General features: G+C 38.8%; 1 protein-coding gene across 3 annotated transcripts in view; it reads right to left on the bottom strand.

The window, feature by feature from the left end:
* Positions 1-25,843, bottom strand: part of ANO10 (anoctamin 10) — a 79,558-nt gene that overhangs the window by 35,131 nt on the left and 18,584 nt on the right. For 2 of the 3 annotated variants that reach the window (XM_042476776.1, XM_042476777.1), the window contains exons 8-11: positions 24,614-24,688; positions 23,635-23,817; positions 21,928-22,119; positions 19,542-19,670 (exon numbers count right to left, since the gene is read on the bottom strand). In XM_042476776.1, the coding sequence (XP_042332710.1) occupies positions 19,542-19,670; positions 21,928-22,119; positions 23,635-23,817; positions 24,614-24,688 (579 nt within the window). Of the gene's footprint in view, positions 1-17,739; positions 18,210-19,541; positions 19,671-21,927; positions 22,120-23,634; positions 23,818-24,613; positions 24,689-25,843 lie in introns of those variants that run through there. The other variant, XM_042476778.1, reaches the window with a different exon arrangement.

Here is a 25,843-nt window from a genome sequence, read left to right as displayed (position 1 = left end):
CACATATACCCGGCAGAATCAGAGGCCTTCAGGGCTATTGGATGTTGTTGTACTGAGAGAAAATCTGTTACTTATAGAATAGTGTAGCCAACATGAAGTCATCTGGGGAGGCATGGAAGATCCAGAAAACCACACTACCAATATCGTTCAGTAAATCACACTGCCAAATTTCAGTGGCAATTTGCTAAACGCCCTTTAAAACAAGCATTTTATCTTTATTTTAGTGAGGTTTTTGTAGTTTGCCACCAAATTTCAGCAGCAAATTAGGAAAAGCCATTTAAAGCAAGCATACAGACAGTTAACTCAATTTGTTACTATAGATTTTGAATATTTTACACCTTGTTTGTTTTAATGTTTAATATTGGGTGCCCCCCACTTGGTTTTGGCATATTTTGGCACTAGGAGAACCCATAGTGGCTCTTAAATTCTATGCATGAAATTGGCCTAGTATCAAATGTGACCACAGATGTTACATATAATAGTACGACCTTCTATAAACACTACCTGGATAAAAGAACAAAAAATGCCCTCTAGCACTATCACTCTCTAGTAACTCCAATAGACAAAATAACCACTGGAAACAAGGAATCACAGAAACATTGGCGGGGTACAGACTGCCGCTTTGCGGCGGTCTGCCGCCGCCGCCGGCTAGTCCGTGGGGGAGCCGGAGCCTCCACACGGCGCGGCTCCCCTGCGGACTGAAAAAGAAGCTCCAAAATGGAGCTTCTTTTCAAGTCGCGTTTGCGACGTAGTGAGGCGCCAGGGGCGCACTCGCTATGTCACAAGGGACGCGACGCGTACGGACGCTCAGCGTCCGATACGCAAACATGGCGCCGGCCATGTAGAAGGGCCGGCGCCATCTTGTACGGACGGAGTCCGTACTAGGCCCAGGGGCGTCTATAAGAGACGCCCCTTTTTTAAAATAGGACGTCCTCCGGACGTCCCAAATGCCAGTGCAGAAAGCACCTTAGAATCACAGACCCTTCAGGAACAACCTGAGGGCTTGTTCCAGGCTCTGAGTCAAAGACATAGATTTATGATTGCAGAGCAGAAAGAACAGAACAGAAGTAGATAACTGTGTTGGGCGGAAGGAAAATTTTGCCCCTAGAGTGTTATCATGGGGTGTATGCATACCCACACATACATGCACACACTTGCACACATGTTCACACACATAGACAGAACAAGTCTTCATCTGTATTCCCTCTCAAAAGGCTGACTGGAAATGACATTTCGTTATTATTATGTCCTGTAGATTTTCTCAATTTTAAAAAGCAGGTATTTGGAGTAGTGTGTAGAGTAGAGGCATTTGTGTGTTGTCACATGCTTGGGCAATTTTCTGCACAATTTCAGGCAAAAATCACCCCACAATCACACAGATTTCTAAAAAAAAAGCAAACTGTTGTGTTCAGGAGGTTTCAAAGGCTGCAAAGCCAGTGTCCTGGGGCTGCATGTGGCCTTCAGGCTCCACTCTGCCTACTATTGGAACAGAGCAATATTCATGCTATCTAGTATGCAAAAGTATCTATTTAGACTATGATCAAGTCAAAACATTATGTTTTCCAGAACAACTGATTGCGAACTTTCTATTGAAAAGAATGAACACTTCTATTCTTTATTATGGCTTGCTATGAAAGGTCTGTAAACATTATCAGACACATGGTTATAAGTGTACAGATTTCAGCTCTCTTTCCATTTGACCTTAATGACACAAGGAGAGTCATATTGAGTCAGGCCAAAGGCTTAGCTACTCCAGCATTCCCTTTCCCACAATGGCCAACCAGATGGTATGGGAAGGACATAAGTACAGTAACATTTTCCAATTAGTATTCCCCTGCAGCTGTTATATATAAGCATACTGCTTCTTAAACTGGAGGTAATATATAACTATCATGGCTATTCATGACTGATAGCTTTATCTTCTTTCAGTTTATATAAATTTGTTTCCTTTATCTACATATTAATCAAAGTACCAATAAGAGAGGTATTTTTTAAATGCTTGCAATTAGCAATAGTAAAATCTCAGTTTACAACATCATTCTAGATTAAGCAACTGTGTTCCTACAAAATACAGGGCTTCCTAATTACAGTATTTAAGTTTTGCTTTTTAAAAACCATTTATTGAAGCTGCCCAGATTCTGCAGATTCTAAAGGCAGAGATAGCTTTTGCTTTCCAAGAAATGCTCTCAGGTTACCTATGATCTATGAATGAATATCAGTTACATAAAGTGCTTGAAAGTTTGATGTATGCATCAAAAATGCCTTTTTACATGACCAAGCAGAAATCTGTGCATAAACAATACTTATCACCAAGTCAAGGAATTTTTTTTATTGCTATGCTGTACATCTTCTGGACTGAAAGTGCTCTTTTTCAATGCTATCACATTTCTAATATTTCAAGCATGCTTTTCATTGTCAGTAGGCATAATCTTCCAGGAAAATATAATTGTATTTCATCATACATTAGCTTCAAAAGATCTCTCTTTTCAGTGCCAACCATTACAGTAGTATTTGCTTAAAATATCCTGTTTAATTTTGTTTCTTAATTTTCTTTTTAAAAAGAGAAACAATGTTTTTAACTTTGCTTTACATACTCAGTGCCCATGTAAGCCAGCTGGTATCAAACATGTGTGTACATGTGCATAAGACATTGTATATTTATATCAACACTGTTAAGCTCCTGAGAAGAAGATTCTACAGCAAGACACAGGCAAATGTAATTCTCCTCCTCCCAGAAGCAGAAGTTAAAGCAAAGCAGATCCATGGGTACAAATCTGGGCAAGGTAGTCCCAGAAAGACGGGAAAGCTATGGGAATGTCCAGTAGGGTTTTTTTAAAGTCTCAGCCCTAGCTGAATTCCCAGGGAATTGCTATGTTTCTCTCAATTTCCTAGACAGGGAAATAAATCTCAGGGAAAGCAACACTGTTGAAAGAGAAAACTGGATCTTTGGATGTGATGTAGCTTTGAAGTCTGAGCATTTACCTCCATCCCTTCACAAATGGTAAGAGGGCTGTCTAGCTCGACACAAAGAAGCTTGTATATGCGTTGCATCTGTGCAATAAAAAGCAAAGAAAGAAGTGTGGTAGGTGTGGAGGAACTCTCTGAAGTTCCATTGTCATGGGAAGTTCAGGTTTAGACTTAATGGGACTCAGAGTCTCTATAGCAGTGTGGGACTGATTAGGACAGAGCACCCCATGAAGCTGATGGATCCTGACAGATTACTGATGGCTCTTGGGGATTTTCTTGTGAACTTGGCAGGCAATTCCACTGAAGTTCTGACTGACCTCTGGAAAGGGGGAAATAGCTAGGGTGGTGGACACAATCACTCCTGAGCCTCCACTCTTATGGAGTGGAGCCAAACCAGCCTCTTGATTTTCCAGGGAGTTGGCAGTGATAAAGCAATTAAATGGCTATTAGAATTATATTGGCAGAAGATTCACTCTGAATCTGACAGAACATAGATTAGAGCTTATTTGAAGGCCTACTCCATGGCAGTGCAGAAATTATTATTTTTTGCTGCCACCACTGCATCTGCAATGAGCTGTCCAGCAGAGCTGTTTCTAGTGGTCAGAGGTCTATCACACACTGGACCTCAAGTAGAAAATGCAGACAACCTGACAGCCTGCTGCGAAGAATTTGCATGGCACTTTGCAGATAAAATTGTTCAACCCCAGTCCAGACTGGATGTTGTAGTTGGTAAAGTTCCAATGGATGTAACCTTGCCTGTTTGTCCAGTGTTATCGATACTTTTCAACTAGAAATCTTTCTAGCTATCACCAAATCCCTGCTTCTCCCAGTTCTGTGACATCACAGTGATCTATTCCCAGTAAGATCACAAGAGCCCATTCCCCTGTCTCAGGTTGTTGTCCTAAATTTGTCAGAAAATGGAATGCTGCTGAACTAGCAATCCTAATGCCAGCCACAGCACTTCATAACTGCCACCTTTCCCCACTTCCCCCCCAGGACTGGCTGGCTTTAGGAAGAACTCTGGCAAATCCTGTTGTAGTTCTCTTTGAAAGCATCAGCTGAGTTAGCATATTAGTTGGTAGTCCCTAATGGTAATGGAGCAAACAAAAGTGGGATGGAGGTGAGGATTTACATCAGGAAAAGTGGAGGGGAGCTCTCTCCTAGTGGTCCAGTTCCAATCTGAATCATCCCTTTTTTAAGGGAAGACCCAAGGGATTCAATAGCCAATCACAGATATCTAGTGTATAGTCTATTTTGAGACTGAGAAATACTGCTTGTCTAGAAGGATCCTAAGGAGGGAAAAGCTAATCAGATTGATGGAAACTGTTATAATTCTTAAACATGCTACATCTAGACTTCATATATCTTCATTCATGCTTTCACAGTTCTCAAATACAAAACCAATTATTGCAGTATCAGAAATTCAAACATACATTAAAAATATCATACTGTATTTCCACCTCAAACTATGGTGCCTTTAAGACATAGACAAACTCTACTCCTGTTATACCAATCTCTGCATTATATATATGTATATATGCATGTATGCATGCCTAGAGGAACCTAAAATCAACATTACTTAAATTGAATTTGGTACTCAGCTAACACATGATGATGCATGATATAGTTTTAGGTTTCCTTTAAGGCTCTAAGGAATCAAATCCTACTGGCAAACAGAAAAAAATCTAATTGATTCCACAAATTATATACAGAATAAATATGACTGATTAGTAGGAAAATAACTGTAATAAAAGAACCTCTGCTAACCTTAAATCTTCTCATGTAATAAGAGTGGTCAATAGCTTAAAGAAAGTTGTAGTGAGCTCAGACGTTCAAATCAAGCTTCAGTTTTCAAAATCAATAACTTGTTATTTTAAATCACAAAGGCAACAAACAGAGTAGTACTTCCTCAAAGCATAGTTAATTTTTTAAAGCAGCTAAGAACTCATCCACATATAATTTAGGGGGCCTGACCACCCAAAATCATAGATGGCCAAACCCTGCCATATACCGCCACAAAAAACCAACAACAATTATTTGCCCTCAAACAGCTCTCAGGGAGTGGGAGCAATTTCACCATGTTTTGAGATCTCCCTGGGCATTTATGGCTGAGGAAAGGCTGCTTTTTACAACCAGAAGTAATCTAGAAGTCAACTACTGCTTCAAATTCTGCTTGAAACAAGGCCTCCATGGGCCTTAAAATGGCCAAAACATGCCAAAATTGTTACAACACCCCCAGAGGGTATCCAGAGGTAAAATCATTTTTTGGGATCCTCTGCGGCTATATGCAACATGCAGGTTCTGCTTGCAAATCATAGGACACAAAGTGAATGTTCAGGATCAAGGGAGGAGAGTGCTTAACCCATTCCACCTGGGCTACTTGCAAATGGAACTGCCCACTAGTTGCTTTTCTACCAGGAGAGGGGAAAATATATAGTCCCTATATCTATCTATAAATCCATCCAAAGCTAGAAAAATATCTTGGGAAGGAGTAATTATGACAAGAGGGAAAATTGCCCCTAGGAAAATGCTACCCATCCATTACCCAACACTGTTCCTGCAATCAAATTTGAACTTCCACAACCATCTCCATTTTAGTACTGGCAGCATTAACCTGATGGTGTCAAGCACTCTCTTAATTACTTAGCTCAAAACTACATGTTCTGAAGTATCGGGGTAACATTTCAATTGATCACAGTGAACAAATGAAAATACTTATGGGAGCTGTACAGTGTTCCTAACAGCTTGCAAACAGAAAAGTCTTCTCATAAAGTATGACAAGGGAATGGAATAGCTGCTTGAAAGCTGAGGCAATGAAGACCTCTTGAGATTTTTCTGATGGCATCAGAGATGTTAAATAATTCCATTCATGTTCTTCACTCAAGACCTCCAAAATCATTTTCATAGACAGCCTGCTAAGATGAAGATGGCAGCAACAATTCCCATGGTCCAACAAGTGAGAAAATACAGTAAGAATTGTTTATAGGAATAATGAGAGATTTTGAAGCCAGTTTATTAAAAAAGTGCAGTTCTGTACATATCTATACAAAACTAAGTCCCAACAAATTCAATAGATGGAGTGATGCAGATGCTGGGGATGCTACAAGAAGCAGCAGTATAAAAAACGAGGAAGGGTTCACTAGAGAATATCACTCCGTAGATGTTAAGAGACAATAGGGGAAGAGGAGGGAAAGAACAGGCAAATGCAAAAAGCAGGACTGGGATGTCACCAGATCAGCACTGTTTAGGGTCCAAAATATTTGTTTTTGGCTCACAGTATGGTGCCCAGTTATTTTCCAGACTTTGTGTTTATAACTAGGCACAGCAGCAATCTTTGTCTTTTGTTTTAAGGCTTCATTTGCATTTCAAGTCAACAGTTTAAAGCTACAAGAGAAATGTTTAAGAAATTAAAGCAATTAAATACTACCAAGGCCACTGACACACTGCTGAACTAATGCAGTTTGACACTGCATAACTGTCATGGCTCCATCCCAGGATTTTTAGTTTGTTGTGGCACCAGAGCTCTCTGACAGAGAAAGCTAAATATATCACAAAACTACAAAAACCAGAATACCATAGCATGCAGCCATGGCAGTTTATGGAGTGTCAAACACCATTTAACCAATTCAGTTCAACTTGCATACAGTATTCTGTAGTAAGTCTTTCAAATACTGCATTTTTCTCTCTCACTAGAATGAGAGCCTTATTCTGGACTATTATTATACTTCCATTTCATAAAATGCTTGCTGATCTTTAATTAATAATACCTTTACTGCCTTCAGACATTATTAATTTCATCCATCCAGTTGATAACATCCATATCTATCTTACAAATTTTATGACTGAGCTTTAATAACTGTCACTCCAACACAGTTCAATATAATTCAAACAAAAACTATATCCTCAACATTTCAGGTTTTGTATGTTTGTTTTATTCTCTCATAATTTTATGTTCCATAAAAAAATGGCAAGAATATATTAGTTTGTAGAAGTATCTCAAAGGTTTATAGAAATTAATATTCTGGCTTCTCTTCAGATTATATAAATCTTTCACCTTTTACTAAGAAATTGATTCTAAATTACATGCTAGATAGGCATGAACGATGCAATACAAAGTTCTGCTACTCTTAAAGAATAAAGCTAATATCTCAGATAAATATATTTCTATAGATTACTGAGAAAGCAAAACACAATTAGGTTAGCTTTTAGAATCACATTAAGTAATCTAATTTAAATTGCATCAGAATGTTAATTTTAAAAAAAGGTTCATGCACACCCTGAGATAACAGAGTGACACCCAAAGATTAAGTTTTAAAAGCGCAGTATTAGATTTGTACAGTTTGGGAAACATTTGTACAGTTTAATTTTTGCAGTCATAATCATGAGCCACATTAATCTACTTTGGGAAACATATGACAAGAATCATAGCAAACATTTAAACTCCTAACTGATCCTGGTGATATACAGGGCTGGTCCTATTATTACAGCCAATACTCTGGTTGCTAAGGCACTCCTTATCCTCCCAAAACGTCATGCACTACAACCATTCCCTTGGATAAATTACAGTGTGTCATCACCAAACTGTCAAATTATGGCTTTGTACTTGTACTCCAAACTATAACTGAAAAATGAACTCAAGTCTTGGGTTCTTCATCTGCTCTGGAGAGCAAGTGGACTCTCCCAAAGCCACTGGAGCTATATCACAATCCCACCCATTATCAACGTTACCAAAAGCTGTGCAAATTGGACAGAAAGGACCCTGGCAAGCACCACAAAACAACCATGCAGCCCATGGTTCTATCTCATCATTAAAAAAAACCCCACCAGCTAGAATGTAACATGAGTCCCTGTCAGCATCTTTAGAATCTGTCATAGTTTCAATGCCCTGGTAGGACCCACTAGAAATACCTGTACTGGCATTCATTTAATTTTTTTTCCTGATCTGGCACTCCAAGCAGCTGGATCTAGCCATCATGTAATTTCTGACACTGCCCAGGCCTACAGATGTGCTGAATAATAAATGAAATTTAACAGGTGGATAGACACAGCTATTTAGTCAGTGTTGCCACTGTAACCAGGTAAGCCTATCTGAGCATACAACAGAAAAGATGGCCCACCAGAAGGCTTCCCTCAAATGTGGCGTTGACCTTGAAGGTAACAATACTACCTATAGAAAGCTTCCTCTCATCTTATGTGTATTTGCTGACTACATTTCAGAGCAAGATGCTGTTATTCTGCATTGTGGTAATCCACCAGACAAGAAATACATCAGGCAAAGAAGGACAAGGCAATCAGTGCTGTTTACTATGTGTAAAGCTGTAAAGCAAGAAAACCAATCATTCGATAAAACAGATCAGCCCTGGACAAGGAAGTTTCAAGCTGACTCATGGTCTAAATGGGAACAGATGAAAAGTCAGTGGCACAAAGGGTCTACTAAAATGACAAAAAACATGCATTCAAAAATGCCCAATATAAAATGGATGTAACATGATTTCGCTTGTAAGCGTCAGGGAGCAATAATGTTAGAACAAAAGTCTAAAACATCCAAGAGTAATGCTTCCAAACTAAAAAACAAACTGATCTTTACAAAGTAATTTGTGGACATGGTGTTCTTTTTAATTGTCCAATGCCTGTGAATAATACATACATACATACATACATACATATAATAACAACTCAAATTGGACCCCTAACATAGGAACTCCAGTATATACTGTATTTTCTGGCGTATAAGACTACTTTTTAACTCAGGAAAATCTTCTCAAAAGTCGGGGGTCGTCTTATATGCCAGGTGTCATCTTAAAGGGCAGGTGCTGAAACTTCTGAGCCAGACTGGAGAATCTGCAGTCGCAGCATATGGTCGGGGGAGCTTAAAAATGGCTGCAGCCACATCCCCACCGTATGCGATGATCGTATGAAAGCAGCTATCACTCTGATAGTCTTGGAGACAGGGAGGGCTGGGCAGGCAGGGAGAGCTGACCAATCCAAGTAGGCTTTGTATATAACAAGATTTCCTGCTAAGTACCTGCATGTCATTTGAATTAAAATTACCATATTGAAATCAAATCTGATGTTTTTTTTAAAATTTGTATTTGGTGTGCTTTGGAAGAGGGGTAGTCTTATACGGTGAGTATATCCCAAACTCTGTATTTTAACTGGAAAGGTTGGGGGGTTGTCTTATATGCCCAGTCGTCTTATATGCCGGAAAATACGGTAAATATACTATCCAGGGAAAATTTGCAGTGATCTCACAGACAGCTTGTTATGATGTGTGCATGTATATGTCTATGATGGAAAATCTCCAAGAAAGGTTGCACATAATCAGTCCTAACAAGTTCTAAAGTATTTGGTATTTTTTACAAGTTATATCTGAAAGAACTTCAGCACACAAAAGTCAGTACAGGTTATTTCCACACTAAAGACAGTCTGTTCAAATGACAGAAATTTATAGCTTGTTTAAAAACAAAAACATCTAGGAGCAGAACATTTCCTGCACTTCCTAGTGCCAATTAAATGCCAGCAAGACTGACAAACCTGAACAAACCCATTTTGTATTGTACCCACAAAGGACATACTGGAGTAGGCAGCCAAAAGGCTAGACATGAAGTCAAAGGAGAGAATAAGAAGTGGAGACCAGATCTTGGCATTAGGATCCTGCAGCTGTCAAGTACCTTTAATAAAAGGCTTCTTGTCTACAGATCTTCTCAGAAAGAAGATACAGAGGAAAAGCAATGTGGAAGATTGACTGTGGCAAAATAAAAAGCTACACTAACTCAGGAAGCAAAACAGTACTAACATCAGAACTACATGATTGTTAAAACCTATGTACCACACAGCCTCACACACACTTTACCTGCAAACAAGTCTCATGGGCACATTCAAAGCCCCATTCTGCCTTCTGGTGGTTCTTTAAAAGTGCCCTTGGCTGGGCTGTCATTCCAGCAGAGAACTTCATCAAAGAGAGAATTATCTTCTATAAATTAGGATACATGATGACCCTATGTATACATAATGGCTTGGGTGAAAAATGGGATATCTGGGGCAGAAGCAGATTACAAAGAGTTAATGAACTGGAATGCAAGCTGGAAAAGAAGAACCAGGAGAGAGGGGAATGTTAAGGGCTGTCAAATGATCATAGGCCCAACAAAGAGCCTGTGGAAATCATGGAAAATTGGTGAAAGATTTGTAGGAAATAAGGCAGGATGTATAAGGTGGGAAAGTGGTGTCTTAAAAAGGTGTTCTGAAATGATGGGAAATGGAGGTATTGAAAGCCAAAAAGACAGAATCATAAATAAGGTGGGGGTAAAAATTAACAGCCAGAGAAACTGGTGAGGAGGGAAATACTACACTTTATTATAAGTTTCATTTTATAGTGGACACAGATATTGAGAAATCATGTCTGTTTCAACAATTTCCCCATTTGGTTTTAACTTTCTGCCTTTTTTCAAAAACAAACAAACAAGCAAATCTAGTTTTTTGTGGGTTTTTCGAGCTATGTGGCTATGTTCTAGAAGAGTTCCTCTCTGACGTTTCACCAGATGCTGGTGAACCATTAGGAAGAAAATCTTCTCGAACACTGCCACATAGCCCAGAAAACCCACAAAAAACTATGGATGCCAGCCACGAAAGCCTTCGACTTCACAAACAAGCAAACCATTTACTATGAAACATAGACTATATAAAGCAAGGGTGGAGAAAGTGTGTATAGGGCCCCTGACCCACACTTTCTGACACACACAGGTAGGGGTGCAGCCCGTGAGGTTGGAAAATTGCTCCTACCCTGCACGTTGCCCACCGATATATAAAATAATAAAAATAAAATACATTCACAAAACCTCTAAATGCACTTAAAGACATTTGTTCTAGCTTGGAATAGCAGTAGTTTATTTTTAAAATTAAAATTAGGCTAAAATTAGTAATTTACTAATGAGCTGAATTCAATAGTTATATGCAAGGGTTTGCAGTTTGTAAGGAAGAAGCTCCATTGCATATAAGACCTTTCTATTAAAGAGTAAGGCTTGTTGAACACAGTGATAATTACTTCTTAGTAAACATGCATATGGCTATACCTGTAACAGACGTGTTTCCTTTATTATTCCAGTTATTATCAGTGAATGAACCAGCCACTGGAGAAGATTATTCAATTAATCAACAAAATGTGCATAACTCATGTGCCCTCTAGTGGTAAGGTTTCTTCATTTAATGTACAAAAAATCACTGAAGGTCCTACTTCATTAACATATTTTGTAATGGCAATTGAGAAATGAATATTAGTCACTTTAGACTTGACATTTTCTAAAAGCAATTACAATAAGGACATTACCTACAAATGATGAAACAGATTTCTAATTCCATTCAATGGCAGTTAACAGAGAAGTTTTTTGAATGCAGTTAATTAGGCTTTCCACTAAATGCCTATCAAGTATTCTTCTCCTGAAGAATTGAAGAGGAATGACAAATGTTATTTAAAGTGTTTAACAGCATGCAAAAACCTCAGGATAGAAAGACATTAGTTACTCTATCCCTCCCACCACAAGCAATTTATATGTGACATCTTGAAACGGTTTCTTATACAGTACATAGGTAGTTGAGGGCACTCACAAAGAAGTTTCCTAAATTCTGGATACAATGTCAAGGCTGACCAGTGCTAGCAATACAATAATAGCCCATTTATTTTAATATTATGATCTAAAAATAAATCAAAATATGGGCTAAAACCTTGACATGACATGAGATTTATGGAAGGTTCATCCTGAAGTTTAAGAGATCCTCTAGAGCATTGGTTCCAAACCTTGGGCCCAACTTGCTGAAGTTCATCTCCTAGAAGCTCTGTTCGGCATAGCCAACAGATAAGTATTCCATTCATTGCCTGAGGGCCTAAGTTTTTGAACTGCTGCTCCAGTGATACACCACTGTACTTTGGGAACCTACCTCTACAGCAGGTGTACAAGGATTGTGGAGCACATATGTAGTGAGTGATATTGAGGGAATGAGATGGCTTCTTGGTTAAGATGCTGACTCTGACAACTGCAAAATTAGCAGGTCGGCAGTTCGAGGCCCAAGTGCTGCATAACATAGTGAACTGTGGTCACTAGTCCCAGCTTCTGCCAACCTACTAGTTCAAAAGCATGTAAAAATGAAAGTAGATAAAGAGGTACCACTTTGGTGGGAAGGTAACAGTGTTCTGTGCAGTCATCATGGCCACATGATCACAAAGTTGTCTTTGACAACTCTGGCACTTCAGCTTAGTAACCGAAAAGACACCACCCTCTACAGTCGGACCTAACTAGACAACCCTGTCAAAGGGGAAACCTTTACCTTTTATCTTTATTGAGTTATATCCTTGCAAATATAGTTGAAAAGGACTTCCAAGTTGTTTTCTAGCTAATCCTCCTCCATATGCCAATATAAAATATAGTTAATGTAACTTGCTGCTACAGTATAATCACAACACTTGGGAAATCTGTTCTAGGTCTCAAGAGCTTTTGTAGGAAGACTATCCTTTAACAGTCAGCCTAAATGATCTGGATACAGTTTGAATCCATTATTATTATTTTTACAGCTGACAAGGAGGGTGGAAATCACAAGCACAATCCTTTTATATATTATCAGGCACTCTTCCACACTAAACAGTTACAGCACTATGATACCACTAGATGGTGATCATCAGTGATGGTGAACCTTTTAGAGGCCAAGTGCCCAAACTGCAACCCAAGAAAGACCCACTTATTTATTGCAAAGTGCCGTGTCCCTCTGGCTTTCTAGTAACAAACTCGGGCAAATTCTGTCCTGGGGCGATGGCACATGTGCACACAGAGAGGGCTCTGAGTGCCACCTCTGGCACACGTGCCATAGGTTCGCCATTGCTGCTCTAGATCCTGCTGAGTGGAATCCCCAACAGAGATGTGAAGTCCCAAGTCAAATTGGACAATGAGAATAGGTTGGAGAAGTTTTCCACTGATAGAACAATGCTGCTAATTCATATTCTAAATCTCAATAACAACTGGATAGCAAATACAGCCTTTAAAATTGTCAGTTCCAATAGTATGTAAGAAGTACATTTAATGTAATCAAAGCAGGTATATGCAGAAACTGCCCCCACTTTTCTGCAAGGCCCAGTGAAAAAAAGATTTAAAATAGATACCCAAGTGCTTCTAACTTAAGACCTACTCAATGTCATTATCATTGATTCTCTAACAATTCTCTTATATTCAGAAGAAGGGGAGAAAGCACACTGGAGAAGTGGCAAATCTAATCTGAAATTCTAAACCTATCATCACTTTCCAGGTGGCAAATAGTAGCAAGTAGTTTTTGAATGGAAGAACTTAGAGAGGCTTTTTTAAAAAAAACTTAAGCACTTACTGCAATCCATGTAATATTGGTAGCAAACAAAATATTTCCTTTGCATTTATCAACCACCTCCAGATAGCTAGCTTTTATCTTATGACAGTTCCTTTGACTCGTATTAACCTTGACTGAGCATATTATAGGGTACAGATTCTCAGCAGTCTCTTAGTGCACCCGCTTTGTATTATCCACTATACAGATTTAAATAATTATATGCATTAGAAAAGTCTCTTTTGACTTCAAAAGTATGGTGCTGTGGTTTAAAAATAAGGAAAGAAAGAAAGAAATCAGCCCCCTGCTGTGTCCCTTCCACATTACCAGGGTTAATGAAAAATGACAGAATTACTATCCCACTAATTTTGTTCAGTCACAGAAGTGACATTCAAGATTGACATTTTCTTCAAGAATAGAATGGAATCTATACAATACCAGGAGTCAATACATAATTTATTTTGAGAGTTATTTTATGTTTTGTGACACGAGTCTGTATTTCAAAAATTCGATTCCACGTGTTTTGTAAAATTAACTATAGAAAAACACATTAAAAGGGCAACTGTGTGAGGAGGTGGGATTCTAGTAGCAGATTCCAGAACCTCATTTAATAAAATACTATTTTAAAAAAGCAGTTTTAGCATCAGGAAGTTGCTTTTGGATTTGAAGACATTACTCTAATTAGTTAAGTAATAGGAACTGTCTTTAAGCACAGTTTTTTTATGTCCTTAATCTGAATTTTGAATTACGTAGAAGCTGCTAGAGATATATACTTGGGGGGGGGGAGTTGAAAAACTCTTGAAAAATTAACAAAAGATTACAGTGTTAGCAGTACCTTATAGGCATACTGTTGATGACACAGTCCCTATGTGAAATAAAATTTAACATTTTGCTGTGTATTTCACTAACATACATCCAGTTATTCCCTGGTGCTTGCTTGGATTCAATGACCAGTTTAGCATGTCCAGTTCTAGTAAGACAGAGTGAGCAACTGTGGTAGGTGTGGAGACTTTCTCTGCTTTGTGACCCTCAGAAGGACTGCCATAGTCTGCCATCCCACAGCCTCCTCGGCCATAAAAACAAAAGTGTCCAGAAGTCCATTTCTAGATGTTAAACACTACAGGGAGCCCCTGAAACCTATGAGAAAGGTGAACTGCTGGTCCTAGAGGTCAAAAAGGACAGAGATTCTTGGGAGAGGGATAGTCACAAAAATAACCATGGATGCTGCACTTTGCCCACTCCTGTAGCAAGGCTTGACTTGAGGAGCATTGCATAAGCTCTCACTTCCACTGAAGCAGTAGAAACAGGGTCAGGACAAGAAGTTCTTAATTTACATGGGGAGGGGGGGGGCTAGAATTCTCACGTCAACGTTCCCAAAATACCATGCAAAATTGTGCAATTCTAGCCCAGGGCTACACATAATGCAGAAGGATGTGTTGCAAGTATGGAGCTAAAGCTGGTTACGTAACGCTAGTTTGACATGCAACTGGATTTGCACAACTGCTAACAAACAGAGGTCATACATCTGCTATGGTGATGTTTCTCATGGCCAAACTACCTCCCACATTACTAAGGCTCTGCGTCAGAAGCAGAAAACTACAGAACAGCATAAGCTCTGGGACAACAGTGCCAGTAATCTATTCCCAAGCTGAGAAAACCTTACCATACCTTTGCCTCTTCCATTCCTGGTGCAATGAAGAAAATGCACCGATAGATGTAAATACAACTGATGTCACGTGACTGTCTATTAATATGTGATAGACAACACAGAACCTTTGTGAAGAGGAACCAACTGTTTCTATAGCACAATAACTGGCCCTCAGCTTGAGGCATGACAAATGAAATGTGTGCGTTCTGCTAGCCTGGCTGTGACTATATACTTTGAGATTTTTAAATTACTTAAACCAAGGTCAATCCCAGTTCACTCAGTGAAATCTAAACAAGGTATTAGAATGCTTCACATTTAAACCAAACACCCACAAAGGCCGTAACTGTTGCAATTAAGCCATCCCACTGCTTCAATCATAACCCTCAGTCAGTTATTGTGTGTCTGAGGAATGATCTGGCTACCTAAAATTCTGTCTACAGATGTAAAATTTCTGGAAATTTTGAAACCAATGGAAAACAGACATTTGAGGTGAACCTTAAATATATTCAGTATTTAACTTAGGCCCAGTACAGACGGCCCCAAAAGGGCGGCCTTTCGGCACCTAGTTTTGCTCCGCGGGGAATCTGCAGCCTCCAGACCGTGGGACTTCCCCATGGAGCAAAAAAAAAAACTAGCAAAAAGTGGGTTCTTCTTGAGGCATTATGATGATGATGTAGTGCGCCAATGGCCCACTTGCGACATTGTAATGGCGCCGCGATGTGCGGACGCTTGGCGTCCTGTACATAACAATGGCAGACCCCATCTGTACAGGGTGCCGCCATTGTTATGCCCTTGTCGCATGCTAGGGTTGAGGCATGTGTTGGAAGAGTGCCCTCGGCCAATCCCTAGCACATGATGAGGGCGCCCAATAGTCCAGTCCGTACCGGACCTTAGTTAACATCTTAGCAATATAAAATACTTCATTCATAACTTGGTTATCATACAAAATTAGACAGTTTGGCATATTTCTGATATTTAAAAATGCAGTTTTAGAGTTTATATTCTCTCTTAATTACTTTTAATGTTTAATGTTTTAACTTTAAACTTATAGTAATTCCCTTGAAATGAACTTCTATCATCATTAGGAATGATAAATTAACAGTAATAACAACAATTGCCTTAGCTTTGTACAAGCAAAACAGTGAATGTACACTGTATTAAAAAGAGCTGCAAACTACTACATGCTTATGCTATATGAACACGTGTATCTTGGGTTTTGCTATGTGAGAAGATAGGAGGGAGGGAGGAAACAAACCACAAATTTGGTAATGACTAAAATGAAGTGTATGCTTTGGACAGAAACAGTCTAACAATGCCACTGTCAGAAGGAGAAGGCTAGTAACACATTTGAATAATTTAAATCAACATTGAAAATATGGAATTGTTTAACTTTTCAGTGGTGCATTATTACCCCCTTCTGCAGAATATTGAATATGTCTAGTATGTACCAATATTATCATTCTGTAATTCTTTAGATTGTCCTAGGCATGGGACAGGCATCCAAAAAGGACGGTCTCCCGGCGCCTTGTTTTGCTCCATGGGGAAGCCACAGCCTCCAGACCGCGGGACTTCCCCATGGAGCAAAAAGAACCAGCAAAAAGCGAGTTCTTCTTGCGGTGCGATTATGACGCTGCAGTGCGCCAATGGCACATTTTCGGCGTCATAATGGCGCTGCGATGTGTGGACGTTAAGCGTCTGTCACGTCAAAATGGTGGCACCCATCTGTACAGGGTGCCCTTATTTTGATGCCCTCATCAGGTACGAGGGGTGTCTTGAAGCACCCGTCTGTATAGCGCCCTACATACTCATCTTAATATTATGCAGTTCCTGGCATTCTGAATAAGTAAAAACCTCTCACAAAGAGAAAATATTTCATCTCACCCACCCCGGCACATTTCCTGAAGTGAAAGATTTTTGCACTGGTAACATTTTAAAATTGTCCACTGTTTTCCCCTCAGGGCCCTAACATCTTTAGTTCTATTGTGTCCTTTTCCCAGTCAGGTTTTTCCATCTATACAGTATGATTCTCTACTGAAAGAAAGACAGATGGCAGTTGGGGAAGCCATAAAACCACTGTGTTTCCTCAGCCACTTTCTAAACTAAAATTGTAGCTTCCATTCTATAGCAGAAGCTACTGCATCAAAACCAACAACTGAATCCTTGGCAACTATCTGTGGCCATTCTGTTTTTGTTCCTCACTTGTAAAATGGTAATAATCACTGGATCCTCAAATGAATGTCAATAAAGCAAAGTAAATCACTGTAAAATGTTTAAAACAACCTTTAAATGTTGCTGGTCAGGAACATATCTGGAACATGGTAAGTAGCACAAGTCTGTTATAATGTAACAAATCGTTTTCACCAACTGTATTAATTCACCACTAGATGGTGATATACAAACCTCTGAATTAATAATAAGTATTAAGTCTTGGGTGACTCCTCTCCCCCTTTTTTTCTCAGTGAGTTTTAGCAATCTCGTCAAACAGTTTATTCGCTTTAATTGCAAAGTTACCATAGCATTTAGAGATCACTGCAGTGGCCTTTAGGGGATGATGTTTCCCTGTTACAAAAAGCTTAAAAGCAATTCATGTAGTAACTGCTTTGGGGAAAAGAAAACTGGAATATTTGTGGGAAAGTACAGAATTACCATTTCCATCACTCCTAGTCAAGCATAGCCAATAGTAATAATAGTGAAGTATCTGAAAAGGAGCAATTGAACAATGTCTGGAGGGAAGCATCCACACTCAATAATAATAATAATAATAATAATAACAACAACAACTACTACTACTACATGAAATCTAGTCACATGCCCCAAGAGCCAAAAGGTAAGTACAGGAATTTTTGTTTTTTAATACAATAATTTTCATTAATGTCAAGTCCAGAAAGGAACCAAACTAATTACAACATGCACACAATGGAAACATTTTTTTTGTTTCATCAGCACATGTCAATTTGCAGAACTTGTCTTTCAAACAAATTCTTTATTTTCCACCTTAGTTGTTTTAAACCTAAAAGTAAGTATTATGTCAAATATTCAAGAAATGACATGGGTGCTGTTGATGCAGTCTCTTAAATATAATTCACCTTGAGAAAACAGATGCCATTACAATACATAAAAACATATGTAAAGCTGGGGGGGGGGTATTCAATCCATCCTCCTTGTGCATGGGCAGGTTCTTTATTTTCCTGGTTTGCAGAAAACGACAATTTCCAGGTGATAAAATTTGCCCAACAGTGGGAACTCAGGGAGACAGCTGAATGACATAAAGGTGAGAAAGGAGCACAAATGTTTAATGTTAACTTAGGTAATGCCACTATGAAGTGTGTGAGCTGATTTCATAGATATTTACAGTGTCCAAATGCTATTTGGAAGGATTTCAACTTGTTTACCAAGGAGCGATCATAGCTAAATATGGTGTTTATGCAGACTGAAATCATACTTTAAAAAAAATGATTAAATTCCCTTAGCATTCTAAATTACTTATGACAAATGATGTCTTCCATATGTATGTATCACTGAACCATTCCACTATTCCATTTTCATAAGCTGCACTTTTTCAACCACGTGCTTAACGTGCAAGCTGTTTGCACACCATAGCAGATACCAATACTGTATGTGGATAAAATACCCAAAGAACTTTATTGATTAGTTCATAAAAAATTCAACCTTCAATTTTATTATAACATTAAAGATTTTTTAAAAGGGGTTAAGTAAGCCAGATCTTATTGGGATTATTGTTTTCTTAACAAAAATGGGGTGGGAGAAAATTCTGACATGGCCTCCTTTGCTAGCACATCCAGTGAATAAAGGTTCCAGATAGGAATCAAACAGATTATTAGCTACACTCAAGTTGCTAGTCACTCTTATAGAGGTTTTTTAAATTTTTTTCCAAGCATCTAAACCTTATACACTTTGATTTAATTTGCACCCCTCCTCAATCCATCAGAGAAGAGTTTCAACAGGGAAAAATCTGAGATCGCCACAAGTCTGTCTAGTACTTCACATGTGTTGTGAATCTAATAACATGTTCAGATGGAATATAGCATTTGTTCTGGTGGGTTATCTCAAAATGCTGTAAAGTTGACATTTAGAAGCAGGGAAGCAGTAGAATGGAAGTCTTAGACCCTTCAAGCAGCTTACCACCCTCTTTCCTTTCTCCTCCTTTGCCTCAAAGATACATTCTTCCCACCTGGGCTTCAAAACTGGAATAAACTTGGTTAAGAGAAAAGCTGCCAAGAAAGAAATTGTGGGAAGAAACACAACAGCTAATTGAAGTGATTGAAAAAATCCTGCATGCTCACTTCACCTTACACTATAGTGGTTCAGCATAAACCCCATTCCAATGCATGGGTCTACCACCAAAACACATAGGCCATGGGTTTGTGTGTGCCCTTACCAACTTGCTGGGATTCCAAACCAGACATATGTATGTGCAAAAAGGTCCCTAAAAGTAGAAAATCACTGAAAATCACTGAAAATATCCCCTGGCTTACCAGCAAGTAAAGACATAGCAGATAAGCAACTGTGTAACACATAGTACCAGTTACTTTTGTACCAGAACAAAACATTTAAATCTTCCACTCACCTCAGCCAATACCACGATCAGTACAAGTTCTACTTTTGAGTCTGGGAAAAGAGCATTTACTTGGGGTGACATGCCGATCAGGACACAATTGGTAACTACTGATATGACAGTCATAGTTTGAAAAGCCAACTGAAAAGAAAAAAAGAATACTTTTAGAAACAATCCAGCTATTATCTGACACTCCTGCATTTTATATCTCAAAGTATCAACAGCCTAAAACTGGGAACAGGAATCAGTGTAGAATCTGTTAGTAATGAAGAGAGCCACATGGGAGCATTATTGTAAATATACATATATTTTTAAAGCATCTACTATATGTCACCTCTTCCCATCAACATCTATTGAACATTTTATGAGTCCCGTATATATTTGACTATAAGTGGACCTCATGTATAAGTTGAAGGCAGATTTTGGGTACAAAATTATCAATTTTGATATGGCCAGTGGATAAGTTGAGGGTGAAGCATAGGGCCACGTAACAAAGGCTCTGAAGGATGAAGCAAAGGAAAACAATGCCAAAGAACTTACAACATTCCAGCAGGCATAGCTGTTTGTGCTCACAATAAAGGGGGGATGGATGAGAGAAGAGAGGTGGGTCAGTGCTTCCAGGACAGATTATACTCTTGTCTTTCATCAGAGAATGGTGACTTTTTTTAAAGTAAGAGTTAAAGTACAGTACTAATATTGAACCATGGATAAGTCAACTCTGGTTTTGGGGGTCAATTTTTAAAATTTTCTAGACTTATACATGAGTGCATACAGTATTTTAAAACTTAGGTATCACACATTAAAGAAGCATTTGATGGAAAATCATAATGTGAACAGTTGTAAATGCAAGAGTATAGGCTGCTGAGTTAAAATTAGAGTGAACTCAAAGAAAGGAAGGAAGAGAGGAGATATTCTTATATTTGTTTTCCCTGGGCAGATTGTGCGTGTTTCTTCAGGTCACCTGTCAATTTATGGTGACCTCATGAATTCCATAGGGTTTTCTTAGGCAAGGAATACTCAGAGGTGGTTTTGCCAATTCCTTACTCTGAAATATAACCCACAGCAGCTGGTATTGGCCATCTCCCATCTAAGTACTAACCAGAGATGACCCTGCTTAGCTTCCAAGATCAGATAGGATCAGGTGCTTTTAGGGTATTCAGGCCTTTTGGGTCACATTACAGATATATATATATATATATATATATATATATATATATTTAAGAGAGGAGGAAGCTCAGATTCAGTTAATGCAGTTTGATCTTGATGTTTCTCTAGTGCAGGGGTAGGCAACTATGCAAGGCTGAGCTACACTACTCCCCTAGGAAACCTTGGATGGCACATACACCTCACCTCAACACAAAATAAATAAATAAATAAAACCCCCCCTTAAAAGAAAACATTCCTCTGCGACCATGAGAGGGTCTCCCCTGTCCTTTGCTGAGCGCAGCATTTTCTGGATTTTCTTGGTCAGTCTGTAGATCATTTGGAGGTTGTGTTTCTTCATCAGTTTCTCTATTCTGTCTGTGACTCTTTTTATGTATGTTAAAAAAACCTTCCCTTTGGGTGGTTGCTTTGTCTTAACCAGTGTGGTATTTTCTGGGTCTGAGTAACTGTTAGCCTGTAGAGCCCAGTTTAGATGCTTCAATTTAAAAAAAAGGAGCACAATAAAAACAATGGTATACTACGCAAAAAGGATCTGCAAACCCCACTTCCTCAAAGATGAATTGAGTACCTAAACTAGGCTCTTCACAGGTTAACAGTTACTCTGTTAGACTCTACAGTGAGTTTACCGCACACCGTGCAGCTGTGGGCAAGTCTACATAGGGACCGCTAAATGCAGCATCCAAACATGAATCAAGTAACACAGGAGCCACTGCAGACTGAACCAGTCAGAAAAATCAGCAATAGCAGATCTTGTCATAAACCAACCTGGATATAGAATGCTATTTGAAAACACTAAAATTCTGGACCATGCCAACAATACCAGGTAAGAATGCACAGGGAGGCCAATGAAATCCACAACCACCTGGACAACTTCAACAGGAAAGAAGAAACACTGAAAGTAAACAAAGTTTGGCTACCAGCCCTGAAAAAGCCAGATGCAGGCAAAATCAAGACTGAAACGCAAATGAACACCACCCAAGATCAGGGGGTCTCCTGCAGACAATGGATTGCTAATTAAATAGACACACATGTTCTGCTTTGTATTTCTCTCTTGCAGGCCATTCTTTTCTACACAGCTGAATCTTTCAGTTCATAGTAAGTTTACAACAGTATTTCTATGCTTTTATGATATTTCTGTTTCTTTAAGACTAACAAAACTGATATTCTTCTCATATAACGACAAAAAAGATGTTTGTAGCAAAATTGTGCATACATTAAAACACGATTGAATTACCTGCCATACACCTATATTTGCAGTGGGCTCTGCAAATGGGCGTTTAAAGATTCTGCACATTTTTAAGGCATCAGAATACATTTCTGTGACGTTGTTAAGCACGGCAAAAACAGCTGCCAGAGGGTAGACACATGAAAAAAGGCTCACATAGCCAAACTGTAAGAACAACTCCAAATAGTCATCAAAAGTTCCCTGGAAAAAAAAGAGATCATAGAAACTATAAATACCAGATTAGAAGCAGTTTAACAGATTCTGGCAAATGTAATCACCTACCTAATTAAAAAGATTAAAGTGGAATGTAAGGTGAAAAGTGGGAAGTGAAAAGCCTAAGATTAAGGTGAAAGGAGCAAATGCCTGTTCTCATTTCTCCGCATTTGAGGTTCAACTAATCCTGCTGATCAACTCATCTTACAGGAAACATGAAGGCTACTCATTTAATAAAACATTAGAGAATGTGGATAACATGGCTTCACACGCAGGATGACTCATAAAGGTAATACTTTTAATAACTACCTTCTCCTTTAAATATGCTGGGCACATGTTTTTGCATCTCATTTATTTACTAAATAAACCCTTTTAACTCTTATGGTACAAAAGAATTGAAATTGAAAGGAAAATTTCTTGAAAGCAAATAAAAGATATGGAATCCAGAAGCTGAGGTGACAGGAGGAGGTTCTAGGACAGGTGGCCAACTTTGACTCTTCAGATGTTTTGGATTTTGACTCCCATGGTCCCTTACTATTAGTCATTCTGGTTGGTACTGTTGGGAGTTGGAACTCCAAACATCTGAAAAGCATAAAGCAGTGCTTCCAAATGTTGGTCGTCCAGATGTTTTGGACTTCAGCTCAGAATTACTGACTGTTCACCAAGCTGGTAGGGGCTTCCGGGTCTTGAAGTCCAAAACACCTAGAGATCTTAAGTGTGGGAACCAATGACTTGCTGTTTCCTATCCTGGGATAAGAACCTGGCACTTTCCACAAGACATGGTGCAAAACAGAGTGCCACCAATGAAGAACCTGTGCAGACATCCTATCCTTCCTCTCTGTACAGATTTTTTTTAAGTGTAATAGAGGTTATATAGAAAAGATGGAAAACACAGGAAAGGTGCAGGTTGGAAGACAATAAGATCTGGATCAACTCTTGAATGTCCATAAATGCACAGAGGAACTGCATAATAAAATATTCCATCTGGAAGGACCCAGTGTGTCACAGGAACTATTAGTTACCTCATATGAAAAGACTAGGACACCAAGCTCAGTAAAAGCAATGGGTTGTGTTAGATGGAACTTTGATTTGAGTCACTATGCCAGTTCTTATCTTCTATGTATTTGGGGGCATATCTGCAAATTCCATTCAGCATTCAAGTAGTTTCTATGGAATCCAGTTATTTAAGGCCTGTTACAGACTGCCAAAATAAAGCTGCTTCAGGTCTCTTTGGAGGTATGCTATTTAAATGATGCAAGGGTCCTAAGAGTCCGGAGGTCACGCCAAAGCCACACTCAATTCCTAAGCACTGGAGTGCAGCTTTGGTACAGCTTCCAGATTCTTAGGATGCATGCATCATTTAAACAGCATACCTCCAAAGAGACCCGAAACAGCTTTATTTTGGCAGTCTGTAACAGGCCTCTGATTACATTAGTTGTCACATCTCAGAAGGAGGGGTATTTAAAGCTCAAACACTGAGGAAGATATAGTCCACCAGCTTACCAAATAGGTATCCATTCCTTTTTCCAGGTTAACTTGCTCAAATAAAGACAGGTCAGCATCGTTCTCCAATTCTTTTATCTTTTTCTTGGCCCTCTTATTTCGTCTCTTTTGGAGCCAATAAGGCAGTACAGCTTCTACACATTGATTAAGGATTTGTGAAGTTATCAGCAATGTTGCCAAGCTCTTTAAAAAAATTAAGCAAAGCAAGACATTTAACAAGACTCACTGTAGTAGTTCTTTTTTTTTTTTTTTAAATGTATTCAGTTAGCTAATAAGCAAGACAAGCCGGGCAAAGAATGCAGATCTTAACATTTTTTAAAACACTGATCTGGATATAAATTATTTAGTTTGGTTTTGTGGTGCAGACCAAGACATAAGCATGGAAATAATCAAAGAAGCAGACGGCTTAGCAGAGCTGCTAGCTATTTTTCTTCCTACCAGCTTTACTAAATTATGAGATTCATGGGGTTCACATTTTCCATCACAAATGGGAAAGCTACAAAAAAAAAGAGGTTAGACTTATGATGAAGGTTTGTTCTGGGATAGCAGGTTGAGCAGCCCCACTGCATCGCTTAACCTTATTGCAACCTTTTCAATGATACCAATTGAAAAATTAAATCTTGTAGTTGAAGTTCCCTAGATTTCCTGTGAGTACAGAATCCAGTGTAGTGAGTGGTCTGAGTATTGGACCAGGCCTCTGGAGACCAGGATTAGAATCCCTACTCACCCACTGGATGACCCTAAGTCATAGACTGACAGCCTCAGAGGAAGTCAAGCCCATTCTGAACAAATCTTGCCAATAAAACTCTATGACAGGGCCACCATAAATCCAGGTTGACTTGAGGCACATAACAACAAACAACAAAAAGAATTTACCATACTTTCTATGTGGTTTTAATAAACTATATTTGAATTTAAAGTAAATAGTCCTTCTTTCCAATTAATTTTCCTATTCAAAAGTAGTTTCAACAAAACTCACCTGTCTCAAAAGCTTCATGTCAAACAAGACAAAGGCAATGTAGAATAAAGAGGCGAAGCAGTTTAGAAAGTTGAACTGTAAGAGAAAATAAATAAATAAATAGTGTTTTGTCAGTATCTTGACTTGGGATGCCCAAGGCAGGGTTTATCAACCTAGAGATACTACTTCCCCATCCTGCACTGCCACCATGTGGCACTTAATTTACACTAGCCATTTGGGAGAACACAAAGAAAAGCTGTGTATGAGTTGCTTGGTCCATAGGCTTCATGCTGCCAACACTGACTAATCTAGTTAAACAGCTACTGCCCAGACTATGAACTCAAACAGGATTTGAAATCATGCTGCCCTCCATATCATTGGACCCTTGCCAACATAAGCTGATTGGGAGTTGCAGTCTAAGAAAATCTGGACAGCTGCATGGGATTTCAAAACACCACAAACTCCATCCATCAACTGGCTGGTCCCGGACAAACCTCATCCATTTTGATGAAGCTTGTACAGGACACCTGACTATGTTCTAGCCCAGATCAAAAAGGGATGCATCAACAGACAAGATGTTATGCAGTGTAATCTAAAGTTATTTTATTTCTGCACAAAAATTCAGAATTCATTTCAATATGCAGTTACATCTCTCGAAGTGGAATGCATAAAACCAATTTATTTGAAAAGGACTGTAACTATGATGATGAAAAACCTCCAATTATTGTGGGGGGGAATGATTCATACCAACAAGTCAGAAACCCACTGAAACACTGCTCCGTTTGTTCACTTCCCAAATAAGGAGGCAAAGAATATTCTCCATTACTTGTTTTCCAGTTGAAAAATGGGTTTCCAACAGCTGGGAAGGCTTCTTATAAAGAATATAAAGAATAACAGAGCAGAAAGATTTCTACTCAGTTTTTGCCTAGTAGTTGGAACATTCTGTAGTGTTCTAGATGAAGATTTTCCTGTGCAAAGAAAAATCTGGGAGGTTTTGGACAAAAAACAAATTTTCTATGTGCAGGAAATGTGTTTTTGCACAGAAAATGTGGGAGTTAGCATAAAAATGGGTTTTTGTCCAGAAAAATTATATGGAGTATTTCAGGATACGTGAATATGGGGAGAGAACTGCATAAAAATATTCATCCTCTCCTGCAGCATGGAGTACACTTCAGCAATTATTCATTCTTGCATGAGAAGATGAGATAATTGGGGATTTACATCTCCTGTTCACAAGCCATGCTACTTTCA

This window comes from Sceloporus undulatus, chromosome 6 (genome assembly GCF_019175285.1).
Source record: "Sceloporus undulatus isolate JIND9_A2432 ecotype Alabama chromosome 6, SceUnd_v1.1, whole genome shotgun sequence".
NCBI lineage: Eukaryota > Metazoa > Chordata > Lepidosauria > Squamata > Phrynosomatidae > Sceloporus > Sceloporus undulatus.
Note: the sequence above shows the minus strand (reverse complement) of the source record. Positions and strands in the feature narration are given on the sequence as shown.